Here is a 13,349-nt window from a genome sequence, read left to right on the forward strand (position 1 = left end):
TGTCTTCCATTGCCAGCAAGCAAAGTAGTAATTAAAACGTAGCAACATAAACAAACACATGCCAATATCATTAGTTTCACTTTTATTCTCAATTTTCGGATCTCAAGTTTCAACGTTGCATTTTCTGCTTCCACACGTCTGAGGTCCCTCAATAATGAAGCAATTACATTCTTCATCTTCTGAGGTATAGGTGGATCGTACCATAGAAAGAAATTACAAGCTCCAGATTTCTGCATTCACAATTAATTCATAGTTTACTTCACCAAAATTCATTAAATTTTCGGATTTGAAATATATTTACCAAGAACCAAGAAATAGTACCCCATAGTTTTTGCAGCCGTGAAATCTTCTCGAAGGATTTGCTTCTGTCCACGAAGTAACTACTGGACGCTCTTCAAGGCAATGGCAGCGCACAACTAGGTCTCCATTGTAGTATTCATTCTTTCCTTGATAAATCTCCCTTGCTGTTTCAAATCGATTTGCGCCATTATTACTTGAAGCGCTACCTGAACTTGATGCTGCTTTGGCCCAATTTCTCCTTACCTGCATTTGCAATGATTCTATACACAATCTGAGAATTTACGCAGACTACCCGTCTCTTGGATGAACTCTAGCTCTCCAATTCAATTTAAGCTCCTCACTTTGATTTCAGAGTCTAAAGCTCCGCACTTAAGCTCCTCATTTTGTTACCGTTTTAGAGCCCATAAGTGAAGTTCCAAAAGTAGCCCTCATTATGTGGTCAATTTCCCGCCCATCTGATATTTTGTGGTGGCGCCGCCGCAAAGGGTCTCAATTGGACTTGCATTTTAAGTTGAGGTATCCAATTGGCCAAAAATAAAATAAGGGGACTAGATCGACACAAGTATAAAAGTATAGGGACTAAATTGGCCATTTTCCCCATAAACATCATAAGCAAATTGAGACAAGCAGAAGTTTAGTTGATAATCATTGGGAAAACATGGACAGGAATACGAATGAAACTTGATGCAACCATGCAGGTGCAGGAAATTGCAGTGAAAGTAAGTAAATATAGCAGAGAAAATATTACCGAACAAAAGATCTCCGAAAGTATTAAGCAGTTGCTGCAGAAGAAGAAAAATAACGTCAAAAACACATGCATGCAAACCATAAATGCACAGTGAACAGAAGCACGCAGCAGCAAAGCATGGAAACCAAGAGGTAAACAACTGATTAGTAGCTATTCATTGAACAAATATAACGAAATAATGTAAAAGAGAGTGAAGCAAAAGTAAAATCTTAACATGTCTATAACAAAGAGAAAAAGGAAAAAGATGAGTACCAGCACCGAAAATGCAAATGAAGCAAACGAATCCGAGGTGAAAGAAAGCAGGACAAAGCTAATTCATGAAGAACAGCACATCGGTACGTGTCTTCATATTGAGGTCAATACACGCATATAACCCTGCTGAATATGGCACTGGAATCAGCAGATACATGCAAGTGGATACAGAAAGGTAACCTCAATCTAAAATCTCATAATCCATAAGAAAGGCATCTTTGAGGAGGAAATGGTAAATTGGAGGCTGCAATTAATTAGCTAGTGTTTGTTGATCTAACAGAGCAATCTTGTCAAACTAATTGACTAAAAAGGCCACTTGATAAAAGTCCTTTTTTTTTTTGGTCAAACGTCAACTTCATATATATACTTGATAAGAGTCAAAGAACCATAAAAAAAAGAATCTGTTGAGGGCATACAAAGGAACAATGAATGTACAAACGATAGAAATGTTAATATCAACTGAAAAAATCTGTGGTTCTTACACATTTATAAGACAACAAAAATGAGTGGCACATATAGAGTAGAAAATGACGCCAAAGTCCCTGGAAGAGCAGATGAAAGCAGCTTTGCACACTAAAGAAGAAGTGCCTCCTATATATTGTAAGGATAAGGATATATATATATATATATATCACTCTTTTACACTCCAATTTATATAGATCATCATTTGAACGGTTCAAAAGAAAAGGGCAGCTCTCTCTCGCCTGCTGTCTTCGACAAGGCTAGGTCTGTGCTCATATCTCGTTTATTTCAGCATTTTTTTGCCGTAATTTTGTTGATTATGCATGTCTATGAGCTTTTGTGCTCTCAGTAGATGTTCACAAATGCTAGAATTCTTCCTAAATGAATTTAGGAATCGATGCATGTTAATTCTTTTAGTTTATGACTATTTTGTAGATTTTTTTTTTTGCCTTAGTTTTCCTGGGTTTTTCCCTTTTTTTATAACCTTTAATACAGCCGATTTTTTCTTGATCCTACGGATGTTGATTGGTCGAGCTATTGATTACTGTTCTATGATTAAAATCAACGCATGTGAAAATTCAATGCTCTATGGGTTTATTTTCTTTGATGAATTGTGTGAATCTGTCGTTTTGTGATTCATTAACGTGGAGTTAATTTTTTGTTTACGGGCGTCAATTGTCTGGTGTATGCGCTCTTGTTGGTCAATCACTCAGATGGTGAGAAGATTGATATATCTATCCGACCTGATTTATTCGTTTGGGAAGTGGATCAGTTTTTGGTTGCTTTCTGTTTGTCGTTTTATTTTTCGAGTCATGTTTATGTTTTGAGATATTGGTTGCTTTTTGATCTGTCATGCTTGTATGCAGTAAATTGTTTGCGATCAGTTACATAGGAGTTTTTATTTGGATCTAGAACTTTACATGTTTTAGAAATTTATAGTGCGACATGCTTGCTATAATGGTTTGAGGGAGATTTTCATGATTAAAGTTCCATCTAATGTATATGTACTCTGTTATGTTTTCAGTTAAATTCTTTTGGATTTTGAATGTTAGCTGATAAAAGTATTTACTGTGTTTAGTTTTCAGTTTTCTAGCACTTCAGAATGGGTAAGGAAAAGGTTCATATCAACATTGTGGTCATTGGTCACGTCGACTCTGGAAAGTCGACTACTACTGGTCACTTGATCTACAAGCTTGGAGGAATTGACAAGCGTGTGATTGAGAGGTTTGAGAAAGAAGCTGCTGAAATGAACAAGAGGTCATTCAAGTATGCTTGGGTGCTTGACAAGCTCAAGGCTGAGCGTGAACGTGGTATCACCATTGATATTGCCTTGTGGAAGTTTGAGACCACAAAGTACTACTGCACTGTCATTGATGCTCCTGGACATCGTGACTTTATCAAGAACATGATTACTGGTACTTCTCAGGCTGATTGTGCTGTCCTTATCATTGACTCCACCACTGGTGGTTTTGAAGCTGGTATTTCTAAGGACGGTCAGACCCGTGAGCACGCGTTGCTTGCTTTCACCCTTGGTGTGAGGCAAATGATTTGCTGCTGCAACAAGGTGAGCTCCTGGGGGTGTAATATTAAACACAAATACTGCAGGCCTGTTGTTTATCTCTAACTTCTCTTCAATCTTTTTTGTTGCCTAGATGGATGCCACCACTCCCAAGTACTCCAAGGCACGTTATGATGAAATTGTGAAGGAAGTGTCTTCCTACTTGAAGAAGGTCGGATACAATCCTGACAAAATAAACTTTGTCCCTATCTCTGGATTTGAGGGAGACAACATGATTGAGAGGTCTACCAATCTTGACTGGTACAAGGGCCCAACCCTCCTTGAGGCTCTTGACCAGGTCCAGGAGCCCAAGAGGCCTTCAGACAAGCCACTCCGTCTCCCACTTCAGGATGTGTACAAGATTGGTGGCATTGGAACCGTCCCTGTGGGACGTGTTGAAACAGGTGTTCTCAAGCCTGGTATGGTTGTGACCTTTGGTCCAACTGGTCTGACAACTGAAGTTAAGTCTGTTGAGATGCACCATGAAGCTCTTCAAGAGGCACTTCCTGGTGACAATGTTGGTTTCAATGTGAAGAACGTTGCTGTGAAGGATCTCAAGCGTGGTTTTGTTGCTTCCAACTCCAAGGATGACCCAGCCAAGGGAGCTTCCAGCTTTACCTCCCAGGTCATCATCATGAACCACCCAGGCCAAATTGGCAATGGATATGCCCCCGTCCTTGATTGCCACACTTCTCACATTGCTGTCAAGTTCTCTGAGATCTTGACCAAGATTGACAGGCGATCTGGCAAGGAGCTTGAGAAGGAGCCCAAGTTCTTGAAGAATGGTGATGCGGGTTTGGTCAAGATGATTCCCTCCAAGCCCATGGTTGTTGAAACTTTCTCAGAGTACCCTCCCCTTGGTCGTTTTGCTGTTAGGGACATGCGCCAAACTGTTGCTGTTGGTGTTATCAAGGCTGTTGACAAGAAGGATCCTACTGGTGCCAAAGTCACCAAGGCTGCTGCTAAGAAGGGTGCCAAATGAACCGTGCAGGTTCATGCTGGCCCGCCGTCAAATGAAATCTACTACCACAATAAATCGTGTCATGCAAACTTTTCAAGTGCTGCTTCAGTAGTTTTGTCTATGTTTTATTTGTTGTGTCGTAGTTTTCTGCCCTGTATACTGGCTAGCCTCTGTCAGAATTGGGTGCTTGACAGACGGTGGCAGATGCTACAGAACTAATTCTTTGTGATTTCTGCTTTTGGATGTTTGTGGTTTGAGGTGCTTTGGAATTATTACTATAATTCCAGGCAGTTCAAAAGTAATACAATGTTACAGTAATATATAAATAAAAATAATTTAAAAAATATCTTATTCATATAATATTTTTAATATTTTTAAAAATTTTATTTCATAAATATTGTTACAGTAAAATTTTTAAAAAATATTCAAAAATAGTTAATCTAAACAGAGCAGTCTATTCATTATAAAACACTCTATCGGAGTTGTAAAACGTGCTTCCATTGTTGTGCAACTAGTTTGGCTATAAAAAAAGTGACTTCTTTTACCATAGAAAAGGTTCTACCATTATGGGCGGTGACATTTTATGGGCTCAATTTCAGCATTTAAATAAGGGTTAAGGCGAAGAATTTTTTTTTTTTTTTTTTTTTTAAGTTTAAGATGCAGGAGTATCCAATTTTCACTTCAATGACTCTAACTGAGGACCTTTTTATAATAATAATAATAATTATTATTATTATTTTTAGCAACAGGAGGTATTAGGTTTTTGCAAGGCCATATCAGATGCGTTTGCATAAATTATTAAATTTGTATATTGTTTTTATCAACCAGATAATGACTCGGTATATAAGTTTATTTTCCAAAACTAACAGTGTTGAATTTTTAGAAATCTTGAAAAGAGAACCACACACATTTATATAAATATATACATACATACATATATATATATATATATATATATATATATATATATATCACCCTTTACACTCCAATTTATATAGATCATTAGTATCATTTTGAACGTAAGAAAAGAAAAGGGTTCAAAATAAAGGTATCACCTCCTCTCAGAATCCGAAGAAAACAGAGCTGGAAAACTGATGGTTAAGCATTAACTACAAGAAAACTTATCCAAAAGGTAGTAGTAATATTGCCGTTCGTCCAAAAGCCTCAGATTTTATTCACACAGAGCCGAACAAAGGCAAAACAATTTTTTTTAAAAAAAAAAAAGAGAGAGAGAGAAAATGCTGAAAAGTGGTCACAGATTTATTGATTCACGTCCTAGTCTTCAGAAACAACTGAAGACAGAATTCGAACCAAAACACAAGGCAAAAGCCGAACACAGAAGCCAAGTGGTGTGCTGTGAAATGGCGTGCATCATTCCAGCATCAATGTGACAAAACACAACCCTTCTAAATTCTAATCAAAACCCATGATCATGTCACTGCCAAAGCTCCTGATCATTTTTGGTACAGCTCTCTCTTCCCTACTACTAGGCTTCGTCGGCTCGCCCTCGCCCGATGGTGTAACAGGTGAAGAAGGTAAGATCGTGGATTCGCGCTGAGCGTCGAGGATTTCTCCGAGCCTTTCCTCATCCACACCAAATGCAGCCGCAAGTTCAGGTCCCCTCATGTTATCTAGAAGTGAATTTGCTCCTACCAAGAACTGGGGCCGGTTGTCTCGCGAAGACGTGGTGAAGCCGAAGAACTCAAACGGGCCAGCTCTCGATGCAATTTGGCAGAATGGGAAGTACCTAGGAATCCAAAATGCATCTCCCTCTTTCACTTGTGCATCCATTGCCAAACTTCCATTCGGAAAGACAATCTGGATTCTACCGGTTCCTCTCAAAACTATTCCATACTCGACTGCTCTTGGATTAACGTGGGGTGCCATCATTGATCCCTAGATTCATCGAACAAATAGCACTTTGATACCATAATACGGTCTTGACAAAATATTAAGCCATACATATAGTCTAAGAAATGTGTGAAGGGGTGCAGCAAAGGAAAAGAATTTACCGCGGTAAGATTGACGAGGTAGACACCCATATCAGAGTGGCGAAGAGGAGAGTAATCATTTTCGTCCACGGCTTTGCTCCATCCATAATCGTTCTTGAAGTCGGCTTTTCTTTCGTAAATGTTGCAAGCCTCTGGGCCTCTCGTGTCATCATCATCTCTATTCTTTTCCTCCCCGAAGATTGATATCAATAGCTTCCTGAATGACCAGGTTGGCTGCTCTTCGTCTTGGTTTGCCTCTTCTTCAGCATGCACGACTCTCTTCAAGTGAGCTAGCCTCTGATGCTCTTTTAGGTCCAAGAATTTTGACCACATGCTTGGTGCACGAGAATCAGATAAATACACGATTGCGCCTAAATGTTGCCTTGTCGTGAAATCTCTCAATTCATCCACTGAGACCTGTTGAAGAAATTTATTGAAAAAAAGGTGGCAACAATGATGGTTTTAGGAAACATTTCTAAGGTTTGTACTTACATTAAACGCAGTCGACATTGTTAAAGGATCGAATCCAGAGAGTATAGATGTGGGATTTGTTCCTCCACCGACGAAGAAAGACTGCAGACAGATCATGTGTGATTAATTAAGACACGGCTAACAGATAATCATGCTATAAAATCGAAACAGAACACAGAAGTAGTAACCCGGAAGCCATGCTGATGCCAATGCCATCCATAGTTCTCGGACGTTTCAATGCTGCAGATTATGTAAAGCTTCTGGCCTTCTGCGGCGTTAACCAAGTAGAATGCAGAACCAGATGCAATTGTATACAGATCCCCAGTCTTCAAATGCCTTTCTGCAAAATCATCCTTGTAGACGTGTCCAATTCTTGCTTCCCCTGAAATATCAAATCCGTTTATAAAACATAAATCATCTAAACCAATTTGCAATTACAGAGATGATAAACATAATTAATAAGAGGTTTCCATCCCAATATGGCACAGCTGGTCAACTGAAGAAGATGAGACACTTTGTCATTACGTTGATAGTTACTAGGAGACACAATCATGGACTAGCTAGAAACTTCTCTAGTTCTCTCTTGCCGTAAACATATGAACATAAATCCTTAATTAGTACATCATATCAATTTCATTTGATGCTTCAATTTTTCGATAAACTAAGCTCCATATTTCTAAGGATATTCAATATAAGTAAGTGAGGACGTAGTCTAACGGTGTCGAGTTCACAACCAAGAAACACCTGAGAGTTGAGAGGGACTGAGAGATCAAAAGAATACCTCTACGGACGAAGAGGATGAGATTGGAATCAAGATACTGAGGGATGAAAAGACTGTTTGGTTCCATAGTAATCAAGCCCATTTGCATTGGACTTCTCCAGAGTCTATGACCGCCATTCCGTATCACCCTCATATGCCCAGCATCAGTTCTCACCACATCCAGTGACTCCCGCAACAAGAACCTGCTGTTTCCCCCCACCCCAGGCTCTCCTCCTTCGCCACCGCCTTCCTCCCTCTCTCCTCCTTTTCCTCCTCCACCGATCCCTGCTCCCCCTTCATCTTGGTTATAGAAACCACCAACAGTGGCCACCAGTGCAAAACACACCACCAATAAAGCTAAAAACACTGCAGAAATCTTTCCCATGCTCAGTTTTTTCTTTTCCTGAATTCTTTGTTTACTGCTCTTCTTTTCCTTGGTTTTTTTTTTTCCCTCACTCTCTTTGAAATCTCTGATTGTGTGAAATGCGGGAGTGAAAAGGGGGTTTAAGTAGAGGGGGGTTGACGAGTGAGAAGGGAGGGAGGAGTAACAGGTGTCTTTCATGCAGGTTTTCAAGGCTTTGCTGGCAATATCCAGGAGCAGCCAGTTTGCCACAGTACTAGCGTCGGGGCATGCACCCAGAAATATCCGTTCTGCATGCGAGACGAAGTCTTTCTAACCACTCCTCTCCTGCATTCCCTGGTCTATTATTACTGCTTAATTATCTATCACCAGTTAAAACTTGGAAGAAAAGGCCCAAACCAAAGGCCTTGAAATTTTTCTGCCGTGAGTTCTTCATTGAAGGCATATCTCATATTTGTCACTTGTCTCCTTCCTGAATACTACAATTCCTCTTGGGCATTCCTGAATCAATTGCAGTTCATTGAGGTCGATGATTTATCAGTTTCAAGAGAGAAATAATGATTGGTATTACAGTTTCATAATGAATACTTGCTTGAGAAATGGCCATTGAGATTGCAGGTGGGATTGAATAGGGGTCCTCAGTTGCTGTCATGATTATATTATTATTCACTTTTGTGTACCAAAAATAGGAAATTAGGTAAGGTACCTTGTGCCACCTATGGGGAAAATGTTATGGTAATGTACCAAGGGAAATACACCTCAACTCCAGTTTTGTAATGAAACCATTCGATCCAAAGAAATAATTACAGCTTTCTAAGTTGAAACAAGTAATAAAAGAACTTGTCACCATGGGCTGATCAATTTGGTCAATATTAGGCACACATTGATGGAGGGGGGAAAAACCACCAAATGGATCATATTGACCATCTCGTTTAACCTTTTTGGTCAAATATATTTTAAACTGTGAATTCGTCATTCAGGAGAACAATTAAATTATACCAATCATTATAAAAATCAACTCAAAATAAGCAATAAATCATACTCCACTTTATCACAATTACAAAAAAAAAGATAAAAAATTTAATTTATTATAATTTATAAATAAAATATTACATAGTCATCTAAAAAATGAGTAAGAGAGAATGATGGAGAAAAGGGAAAGAGAAATAAGTGATTTTTTTTTTATTTTGAGTTTCATTTATTTGATATGTGAATTATGTGTCAAATGAGGGTTAATATAGTTTTTTACAATTATTTGGGGAGGTAAATGATATTTCAAAAACTTCAGGGGTATCAAGATATTAAGAGAAACCTCAAGGGAGGTTTCTGATATTATCCCAAAATTTTAACACCAAAAGAATCTCCCATGCTTTATATTTAGAGAAACAACTTACTGATAAGAAAAGCGCGCTGTCGGGAAAATACATTCGTATGGAAGTTGTGGCTTTCTTTTTTGAATAAAAGGCCAAGTCCAGAGTCCAGACCCATTAACTCGTTTCTTCGCCTGTTGGTGGCGTTTCCAACGGTCACTGCCCGCAAAACTCGGTCGCGACTCAACACCATCATCATCATCATGACCGAGTCCCCAACTGACTCCCCTTCAACCCAAGACACCACCACTCGTACTTGTTCAACCCCTGACATCCCAATTGAGATCATCCCAGACGAAGAAATGGCCCTCATTGAAGCTGCTTTCGCCTCTGCAACTCGGACCATTTCCTCCTTGACTCGGTTCCAAAGAAATATTACAGCTCCGCCTAATGATCATATACGGTCTATAAAGTCCATAACTTTATTGTCCAAAAAGCGGATTTCCAGATGTAGCCGAACTGGGTCTGACTCGGTGGCAGATATAGAGGACTCGGGTGGTGATGATGGGCTAACTCAGAAGAAGAAGAAGCAGAATCGAGTTCACGGCTCACTTTTGCATAAATTTAGGAGGAAAAGAGGCTTATCTGTTACTGATATTACTGCCGGGGTACATATCTCATTAATATTTTGTTCCCTTCGTCTTTTATAAATATCGATGCTTTTTTGCTATTCGGATTCGAAGAAGAAGGTTTGTAAAATTTCTGATTTGTTTGAATAGCGATTAACTCCAGTTGGCTTTTTTGGCTGATATTTTTAAGATAGAAGAAATAAACAATGCATTGTCAGTCCAGTAGCATTTAGTAGTACTACGTAGCTCAAATGAAGGCTTTCAATGATTTCGAATTTGGAGATTGTTGAATTTTGCAGCTGAGGAGGGGCAAATGGGATATACCTAGGAGTTTAGGACCTAACAGCTATTTTAGAGATCACAAAAATTACTACATTTTAAAATTCATCGTGGGGAAATGTTGTGCTTGTGATGGTCCTGTTGCAACATCTGATTGAATCTGCTACTCGTAGAATCGAAATTGATATCGTGCGTGGACTTTCAGGAATGGTGTGAGAAACAAATGGAGTTTACTCTGAACCTTGGCAGAGCAAAATCAAATAAAGCTATGGAAGCTGGTATTGCTCGCCATGCAGCACTTGAAGAAGAGGTAGTCTACGATCTCCTAATGGACCTTACATATGGATAATGCCCATGACCTGTCAAGCTTCAACTTTTTAACCTTCCTATTCTAAGTTAGCCTTACCATCGTCCTTTTTTATATATGTCCAAACCCTGAAATCAATGTGTTTTTTGTTATGATTCTGGTTAATTATGTTTGGATTTTAGCTGAATGAAATAGAGCACTATCAATTAGAGAACAGAATATTTTTCGTGGATAATTATCATTTTAGGCTTTATTTATTCAGATTGTTGCCTGACCTTCAATTGTATGGTTGCAGGTTGTCAAAAAGGTCAAAATCCATGCTGCATCCGTTGAAGACACATGGGCTGTGAAGTTTATGAATTTTATACTTGGGGCAAATCAGTTGCTATTTGATGGACTGACGCGTGAATTGCCTTTGTAAGATTCTCGTGTATTTTATGCATTTTATGATTTCTTCTGCCCCTTTCCTCTTGTGTGCATTCTCAGTTTCTTGCACACCAACACGTTCGCACAAACATGCACCTTGTTGTGTGCAAAGCTCATGCTTCCAGACACTGCATTTCATTTATTGGGTGATTCTGGAGTATAATAGGTCTTCTTGTGATCTGATGGCCTGGTAATGCCACCAGAGTAAGCTTTGAAGAAGGTCTATGGATGGTGGGAGTAATTGATGAAATTCGAATGCCTGTTACAGAAACTGAAAGATATCCTACATTAGTTGATACAAAAACTCGTGCACGAGCAAAGCTTCCTACTGAAGCACAACAGAGAAATGGAAGGTACTATCAAGTGTGGTTTTTGGTCAGGTTGCTGAGGAAGATACCAGCTAATAGCATTGCTTCTTGAAATTGAAGCAATACATTTTTCTTGGAGATCAAACAAAAATGGTGATGAAGTGCATATTTCTTTTGACAGGCTTCAGTTGATGTGCTACAAGCGTCTGTGGGACAATTTAGTGGCTGATAAATTTCCTTCTGGACAGTTTTTTGATTTCTTTGCTTTGAATCCTCACGTCATTCTTTCAGATGAGATCAGAGAGCACACAGCCAAATCAGGTTTTCCTGCAGATGTATGATGCTTTTCTTTCTTCGCCTTTGACTTACTTGATTTAGGAGTCCATTACATTGGACATTTAACTACTTGATCTCACTAATTTAGACGAGAATTTTTCTCCATGCAAGCCTATATGATGAAGTGACACATGTTGAAATGTTCTCTTCGAGGAACTTTCCTGCTCTATTTCTTTCTGCTGATATAGCATGTATATGAAGTGAGACGTTGATAAATTGGATAGTGTTCTAGTCCTGTAGTAAAATATCAATTTACATATCATTGTGGCTCAGTATAAGGGATTACCTGTAATATACCCATTTTTGCACTTTGAGTGCTTATTTTTGTGTTTAATTGAACATCTTATCCTTTGCATTTATGCAGACTCTGAATGATTTGGTGGCATACTATCGAAATACTTGTTGTATGCTGCCTCCAGCTCAGGACCAACTGCTACTAAGGTTGGTTAAGGATTTCCATGTGTGTTGTTAGATAAGCGCTATATGGACTGCCGAATTTTTTTCTCCATCTCCTAGCATGGCTTCTGGTGATGAATTTTAACCAATTTTAAAAGAAGACAGCACTGATGTTTCGTATGATCTGTGCTCTTCATTTCCTTTTCATGTTTTCTGACCTCCTTCCCTCCACATCTTCCCCAAAATTTTCCACTTTCAGCGTGTTTTACAACAATAAAGTCCATACGTCTAGTTTCTGCCATTTGCCTGTATTGATGAGTATTCTGAGCGCTAAGAAAAAAGATTTGAGGCCATGTCCACCCAGTGACCTTAGGCAGGCTAAAAGTTTACAACTGCTTTTCTTTTTCCTAGAAGATATTTCATTTGCCCTTTATCAAGTGCCTACTAGTATATAGAAGAAGTTGAGACTAAAAACGAAGAGGGACTTGCAGAAATTAAGCTTGTCACTTATCCTCAACATTGTACAATTGATGTTCACTTGTTCCTTATCCAAAAGTTTGCCTTTTTTTATTTGTCTTTTTGGGTTAACGCTTTTAAAAGACTTTCATTTGGAAAACCACAAATCACTCAGGGCACTCTGCGGTAGTCCATTTTACACTAGCAAGAATATTGTCTTCTACAGGTATGAATACCAAGAAGATCAATCTTTGATCGGCGAAGATCAGTTTGCTTATGATGCTGATTGGCTCAATAATCAACTCAAGTCTTGTCTGGAGTTCTGGCGAGGCGAACGAGAACCCAGTTATGCTGCAGAAGAGGAGCGGTGGAAATGCAACTTCTGTAGTTTTTATTCCCAGTGTCCAGCAAACTCCAAACTTGATCCACCTAGCTAAAGAAGTAGCCGAAATATCAATTTTTTCACAAGGTTGCATTCGATCAGATTTCAGATTCGAACTGGAATGCTTACTTTGAAGGAGCATGAATTTGCTGATGAGCTTCTTCGTGGTTCATTTGGCAGTTCTTGTCGGTCATCTCAAATTACTGATTTATTCATTCTTGTTCTACTGTACTCCCAGTGCTGCTGAGGGATTTGATTATTCATTGTTGTAGCAAGAAAATGTCACTGATCTCCTTGATCGGTTATTTGTCATTGTTGTCCCACCCATTGTAGGATGGTGGGACGGGAATATTAAGCGGTTTGCTAACAGGATGGAATTATTGATGCTATGCTTACTGCATCAGAAAACCATTAATACACATATTTGGCTGCTATTTTCATTTCTTCCATTCTTTGTGCACTGAATTTATTTATTTATTTTTTATAGCCACTCTAGCTAAAGGGGCTAAATTTCCAGAAATTTTGGGGATACAAATTTTACCGGAAGGAAATTTTAGGATCAAGATCAACAACTTTTACCATGATGACATTTTAATATCAAGTAGTACAAGAAAGTCACCTCATAAAGGATACTTTGCCTTGGTGAGCCATAGCTC

At 38.8% G+C, this 13,349-nt stretch overlaps 3 protein-coding genes across 7 annotated transcripts; 2 read left to right on the top strand and 1 right to left on the bottom strand.

The window, feature by feature from the left end:
• Window positions 1-1,867: 1,867 nt before the first annotated feature.
• Window positions 1,868-4,510, top strand: LOC113727980 (elongation factor 1-alpha-like). Of its 4 annotated transcripts, none has more exons than XM_027252421.2 (3): window positions 1,868-2,026; window positions 2,841-3,326; window positions 3,415-4,510. In XM_027252421.2, exons 2-3 carry the CDS (start codon window positions 2,865-2,867, stop codon window positions 4,300-4,302), a joined length of 1,350 nt encoding a protein of 449 aa, XP_027108222.1. In that variant the 5' UTR covers window positions 1,868-2,026; window positions 2,841-2,864; the 3' UTR covers window positions 4,303-4,510. The 4 variants fall into 4 exon arrangements, with proteins under 4 accessions (XP_027108222.1, XP_027108240.1, XP_027108231.1 ...); XM_027252439.2 differs by having other exon boundaries at window positions 1,901-2,026; window positions 2,848-3,326; XM_027252430.2 differs by having other exon boundaries at window positions 1,958-2,021; window positions 2,848-3,326.
• Window positions 4,511-5,520: 1,010 nt separating this feature from the next.
• LOC113742468 (vicilin-like seed storage protein At2g28490) lies at window positions 5,521-8,031 on the bottom strand. The gene is made up of 5 exons (XM_027270306.2): window positions 7,525-8,031; window positions 6,932-7,125; window positions 6,765-6,845; window positions 6,294-6,689; window positions 5,521-6,177 (listed from the first exon to the last, which is right to left on the bottom strand). The coding sequence occupies exons 1-5, from the start codon at window positions 7,886-7,888 to the stop codon at window positions 5,695-5,697; spliced, it is 1,518 nt and encodes a 505-aa protein (XP_027126107.2). The 5' UTR covers window positions 7,889-8,031; the 3' UTR covers window positions 5,521-5,694.
• A 1,239-nt stretch (window positions 8,032-9,270) lies between these two features.
• LOC113742477 (exonuclease V, chloroplastic-like) lies at window positions 9,271-13,142 on the top strand. 2 transcript variants are annotated; one of them, XM_027270315.2, is made up of 7 exons: window positions 9,271-9,842; window positions 10,288-10,392; window positions 10,685-10,806; window positions 11,019-11,168; window positions 11,305-11,458; window positions 11,824-11,900; window positions 12,538-13,142. In XM_027270315.2, exons 1-7 carry the CDS (start codon window positions 9,438-9,440, stop codon window positions 12,746-12,748), a joined length of 1,224 nt encoding a protein of 407 aa, XP_027126116.2. In that variant the 5' UTR covers window positions 9,271-9,437; the 3' UTR covers window positions 12,749-13,142. The 2 variants fall into 2 exon arrangements, with proteins under 2 accessions (XP_027126116.2, XP_071933383.1); XM_072077282.1 differs by lacking the exon at window positions 11,019-11,168.
• Window positions 13,143-13,349: the final 207 nt, after the last annotated feature.

The sequence above is a fragment of the Coffea arabica genome, chromosome 1c, assembly GCF_036785885.1.
Source record: "Coffea arabica cultivar ET-39 chromosome 1c, Coffea Arabica ET-39 HiFi, whole genome shotgun sequence".
Classification (NCBI taxonomy): Eukaryota; Viridiplantae; Streptophyta; class Magnoliopsida; order Gentianales; family Rubiaceae; genus Coffea; species Coffea arabica.

Excerpts from the sequence above, each read along its gene's own strand:
- LOC113727980 (XM_027252421.2), top strand. The coding sequence starts at position 2,865 with ATGGGTAAGGAAAAGGTTCATATCAACATTGTGGTCATTGGTCACGTC. Across the intron at positions 3,327-3,414 it reads TGATTTGCTGCTGCAACAAG|ATGGATGCCACCACTCCCAA; the intron begins GTGAGCTCCTGG and ends TTTGTTGCCTAG.
- LOC113742468 (XM_027270306.2), bottom strand. The coding sequence starts at position 7,888 with ATGGGAAAGATTTCTGCAGTGTTTTTAGCTTTATTGGTGGTGTGTTTT. Across the intron at positions 6,846-6,931 it reads GGCATCAGCATGGCTTCCGG|TCTTTCTTCGTCGGTGGAGG; the intron begins GTTACTACTTCT and ends ATCTGTCTGCAG. Across the intron at positions 6,178-6,293 it reads ACCTCGTCAATCTTACCGCG|GGATCAATGATGGCACCCCA; the intron begins GTAAATTCTTTT and ends CGATGAATCTAG.
- LOC113742477 (XM_027270315.2), top strand. The coding sequence starts at position 9,438 with ATGACCGAGTCCCCAACTGACTCCCCTTCAACCCAAGACACCACCACT. Across the intron at positions 10,393-10,684 it reads ATGCAGCACTTGAAGAAGAG|GTTGTCAAAAAGGTCAAAAT; the intron begins GTAGTCTACGAT and ends GTATGGTTGCAG. Across the intron at positions 11,901-12,537 it reads CAGGACCAACTGCTACTAAG|GTATGAATACCAAGAAGATC; the intron begins GTTGGTTAAGGA and ends TGTCTTCTACAG.